This window comes from Ipomoea nil, unplaced genomic scaffold (genome assembly GCF_001879475.1).
Source record: "Ipomoea nil cultivar Tokyo-kokei standard unplaced genomic scaffold, Asagao_1.1 scaffold0302, whole genome shotgun sequence".
Classification (NCBI taxonomy): domain Eukaryota; kingdom Viridiplantae; phylum Streptophyta; class Magnoliopsida; order Solanales; family Convolvulaceae; genus Ipomoea; species Ipomoea nil.
In genome coordinates this window covers 3,405,053-3,410,179 of record NW_017616730.1, presented here as the reverse complement: position 1 = coordinate 3,410,179, position 5,127 = coordinate 3,405,053, and the positions used below count along the sequence as shown (strand labels likewise).

Sequence of the window (5,127 nt, the reverse complement as noted above, 5' to 3'; positions counted from 1 at the left end):
ATATGTATATGTGTGTGCATATATATATATGTTTTTTTTTAATATTGTTAGTACGTGGGTTGTTAATCCCCACAACCCCAACCTTCATGGGCTTGCCCTAACCCGTTCATCGTGGAGCAGTTTAGGATTACCCCACAAACTTCTAGTTATGACAATAATGGACCTTGTAACTTGTAGTTTCCAATTTTGACTTTATTACACCTTATGATAATATGAACATTCGAGATACTTCCTTGATTTGATTTGTCAAGTTGATATTTTAAAACAATTTAAATGGTTGATTCTTGCTTGGGCTTAAATTACTTCTCTTAGGGTCACACCTATTAAAAATTGTAAAATATAAATAGTAAAAAATCTTTTGGAATTGATTTCAAAAAAAAAAAAAAAAAAAAATTCTTTTGAAATTTATAAAGAATCAGCGGACTCCAGTGGATTGCCACGTGACCTTCCAAGTTGTCAAGTATCTGACTGTAATCGGTGCGTGGAAACTCTTATCCCTCGCTTTGCTATTTCTGCTTCCGCCCAAAACCCTAGCTCAACCCTTTCACTTCCGGCCACCAAAACCCTTATTCGCTTCTTCCTTTTCACGCCGAGCTTTTCTATTGTGAGCTTCCATATCCCTTTCTCACAATTTGCTTCGCTTTCTTCTGCGTTAATTTTGTTTCTGATAATCGGCGGACACTGTAACGTTCTCTTCTGTCGTCGTTTTTATGCAGCCGTGGTTCTCGTGAATTTGCCTAGGATGTCGGACGACGAGAGAGAAGAGCGAGAGTTGGATCTCACTAGTCCTGAGGTCGTCACCAAGTACAAGAGCGCCGCCGAAATCGTCAACAGTTCGTCTCTTTCTCCCTCGTTTTATATATATGTGTGTATCTGTGTTTTATGTAGACAAGGAATTGAAGAAACCTGGTTTATGACTTGTGGTTGAATGAACGAGTGTTTTCTTCATACTGATTTTGTGTGATGGCTGAAATTGGATTTGATGGAATAACTTGAACTGTTACTTTGTGGAAGTTTGGAACTTTATTTGTCTGGTTTTGTGTTTTTCAGAGGCTCTGCAGTTGGTTTTGTCTGAATGTAAGCCGAAAGCGAAGGTAGTTGACCTTTGTGAAAAAGGGGATGCATTCATAAGAGAGTAAGATTGTTTCTCTCTTGTTTTTTTGGTTAATAAATTTGGTGATTTATTATCTCTTATATGTGTTATATCAAGTATTGGCAATTTGATGTGGTTTATGGTGTAGGCAAACTGGGAATATGTACAAGAATGTGAAGAAGAAAATTGAGAGGGGTGTTGCCTTTCCAACCTGCATATCACTGAACAATACTGTTTGTCACTTCTCTCCACTGTCTGGGGATGAAGTTGTATTGGAAGAAGGTGATATGTTGAAGATGTAAGTAGTCATTCAGGCTTTTATTGTTATTTGTTAATGTTTCTTGGCATTGAATAAAATATTAAAATTTTGTGGTGTAAATGAAAATGACGGCGCCTTGCCATTATCTTGAACTAAAGTTTCAGCAGCTCCTGTTCAACTCTATGCTAAAAGGCCTAATTCCAATTTCACTCAGCAATTTGCATGTTATAGTTCTACTTTTTATTCATCCAATTGGGAGTTGTAATTGACAATGCATGTTGTATGTGTTGGTTCTTCTTGGTTGCAGTGATATGGGATGTCACATAGATGGGTTTATTGCAGTAGTTGCGCACACACATGTGCTTCAAGAAGGGCCTGTTACTGGTAGAGCTGCTGATGTAATTGCTGCTGCTAATACTGCTGCTGAAGTGGCTCTGAGGCTTGTGAGGCCAGGAAAAAAGGTAATGCTCAATGAGAGTGTTTAACTGCATAGTTATTAGTGTATACAAGTGATTGAACATGTTTGGAACTTTTGAATTTAATTTTTTTGTTTCTAGCATAATCGATATGAGTTCTAGATACATGTTGAAAGAATATCAATGCATTTTAATGTTTGAGCAGCAACTACTGTCTTTTGCTCTTATAATATGCATACTTATGTTTCATTATGTTCTGAAGGAAATAAAACAAGTTTAGGCCTTTAGGATGCCTATAAAAATATAGTCTGTATTGACACTGAATAGAAAAGCATTCCTTATATTGAATTTGTCAATCATTGTATTAGCCCTTTGAAGTGATTAGTTGGATGACTATGCAATACATGCGCTTAACATATTTAAATTTGCGAATTTCAGTGAAATGCTTACAAAGGCAGCATTCATATAAATATCCATGTGAACAGAGTCAGTAGTACTGAAAAAAAAATATATAAATATCCATGTGTGTGATGAGCCCCCAGGTGGACTAGCAATGAAGCTTGAATTGCATTAGCATGCAGCCTTCACTTTTCCTTGCTTTCTTGGATATAAGCTTAGATCTGAACATCAGAGTTAAGATTTTCGAAATGTTTTTAAATTAGGTTGAGCTTGAATTGTATTCATGATTGACCATTATGTCATGATTTCAGGCCTTATAAAAGCAACATCTTTAAAAAGTAACATATGGTTATGTGGTGGGTTTGACATTTTTTTTATCAGTGTGTATTTAGCAGCTAAAAGCAACATCTTTGACATTTTTTTCTTAAATTAGTATTTGAGTAATGCATAGTTTATGTGTTTCTTGGTCAATGCAGAACTCAGATGTGACAGAGGCCATACAGAAGGTTGCTGCAGCATATGATTGCAAGATTGTAGAGGGTGTTTTGAGTCATCAAATGAAGCAGTTTGTGATTGATGGAAACAAAGTTGTGTTGAGTCTATCTAATCCTGAAACTAGAGTAGATGATGCAGAATTTGAAGAAAATGAGGTTTATTCCATTGACATTGTAACAAGCACTGGTGATGGCAAGGTTGGTTTTTACTCTATACTTTGATAGTTATGTGAATATTTCTTAATTTCATTCATTTTGTATGAATCTTTCGGAAACTTGAAAATTACAGCCAAAACTCTTGGATGAGAAACAAACAACAATCTATAAGAGAGCTGTGGATAAAAGCTACAATTTGAAGATGAAAGCATCTAGATTCATCTTTAGTGAGATCAGCCAGAAGTTCCCAATCATGCCATTTACGGCAAGGTCTGTCAGCGCCGTCTTTGTTGAAGTGTATGCTAGACTGTTTCTGTTCAAATGTTTTAATTTTACTTGTGCTTTTGGCAACTCTCTCTTTACAGGGATTTGGAAGAGAAGAGGGCGCGTCTCGGACTGGTTGAATGTGTCAACCATGATCTTTTACAGCCATATCCTGTTCTGCATGAAAAGCCTGGTTTGTAACTTGATTACTTGGCAAGAGTCTCTATTGTTGATGATGACTCTGACTTCCATTTGATTGCATGCCTAATTCTGCATGCCTAATTCCTATCTCATTATGTGATACAGGTGATTTGGTTGCTCACATAAAATTCACTGTTCTATTGATGCCCAATGGATCTGATAGGGTTACATCGCATCCACTCCAGGAGCTTCAGGCTACTAAGACAATAGACAATGAACCTGAGATTAAGGCTTGGCTAGCCCTTCCAACAAAGACAAAGAAGAAAGGCGGGGGGAAGAAAAAGAAAGGTATACTCAACAGCAAGTTGAGGAAATAATGATTATAATAGTAGTGCTAAAAAGAATATGATTCTAAACCATGCATATTCTTTATCAAGAAAAATGATGTTTCATGTATTATGTGCAGGCAAGAAAGGGGAGAAGGCTGAGGAGTCAAGCCAGACTGAGGCAATGGAGGAAGATGCAAATGGTGCCAAGTCGTAGTGAACTTGTTCGTTTAATGTTGGTTTGGTAATCTCTTTGGAAGAGTGTGTTGAGGTTCCCTGATCAGCGATGCTTAAACGATGAGCTGATTGTGCTTCCTTTGCATATGTGGGATGGATGCTTGTCATCGTTACAAATACACTTTGGAACGTTTCATTGTTCTGTGGTTTAACTGCAATGCTTTTAAGGTTTTTCTTTGTTTCTTTTCTCCCTTTTTTTTGATGCTTGCTATCCAAATCTGAAGTAGGATATAGATAGCATTGCCTGACAATGAGGAATTTTTGATTGGTAAGTGCAAGAAGTGCCGTTTGAAATTTATTGATGGTCGTGTTGAATTTCAATTCCACCCCTCACCCCCCTCTTAATTTATTCGTTTTTGTTTATATACATAATTATCGGTTAGAGCCTAGAGGAGGGGTGGTTTTTGTTATGTTTTTGTTTTTAATTAAATAATTATTTTATTTTAATTTATTAAAATAAACTTTTAAAAAAATATTTTTAAATTCGGTTAGTATGTTAATAGGTTAGTATGTTATTTTAAGTTGAATTGTATTATTTTGCATTGTTTCGAGACTTAATTGTAGTTGTTTTTAATGACATGATTTCTTTTTTTATTATGACACAATTATATTTTGATGTATATTTTGATGACTTATTTGATTTTTATTTTTAAAATAAATTATAATATAAGATTTTGACCATTAAAAATATTAAAATCTCAAATTTTCAAACATCTTATTAAAAACTTATTATTTAATTTAAAAATATAAATAATAAACAATTAATTTTCAAACAAATTTAAATTAAAAATCTTTATTCATCTTAACATTGTTATAAACACAATTGAAAAAGAGAGATGATTAAAACCCTATGCTAAGTAGATAAGTTAAAAATTAAAATTGAATTATAATTTTAGAGTTGGATTACACTCATTACAGAGATAATTAAAATCTTATGGCAATCTTTATCTACGCATTAACTATGGAAATATAGTTAACTTGGTAACGGTAAAGTTATAAATTTTGTTGTAATGTAAGTTTGTTGGTAACTTTTGCAGACCTTAGCTCGCGGGGAACAGTAAAAGAAAGAGCAGTATGGAGAAGATAAAGAACAGTGAGAAGAACAATTTTATTGTCTTGTAATCTCTAACTTCTGTACATGAATACAATAATATATAGAGTACAAATGTAACCTTCTCATTAAGTACAAAAACTGTTTCAGCTGTTACAAATAATCATAATAATGTCCATTAAGATTTGATTTATAACACTCCCCCTTGGACATTATTTTGCCATAATCATGCCTTGTTAAAAACTCGTTAGAAAAACCCTGTGGGAAAAATCTAGTCGAGAAAAGAGTACA

At 34.3% G+C, this 5,127-nt stretch overlaps 1 protein-coding gene across 1 annotated transcript; it reads left to right on the top strand.

Moving 5' to 3' along the window:
- Positions 1 to 460: 460 nt before the first annotated feature.
- Positions 461 to 4,100, top strand: LOC109163340 (ERBB-3 BINDING PROTEIN 1). Its single transcript, XM_019312093.1, has 10 exons — positions 461 to 604; positions 717 to 833; positions 1,051 to 1,135; positions 1,242 to 1,391; positions 1,660 to 1,813; positions 2,644 to 2,859; positions 2,951 to 3,087; positions 3,183 to 3,274; positions 3,388 to 3,570; positions 3,689 to 4,100. The coding sequence occupies exons 2-10, from the start codon at positions 743 to 745 to the stop codon at positions 3,763 to 3,765; spliced, it is 1,185 nt and encodes a 394-aa protein (XP_019167638.1). The 5' UTR covers positions 461 to 604; positions 717 to 742; the 3' UTR covers positions 3,766 to 4,100.
- Positions 4,101 to 5,127: the final 1,027 nt, after the last annotated feature.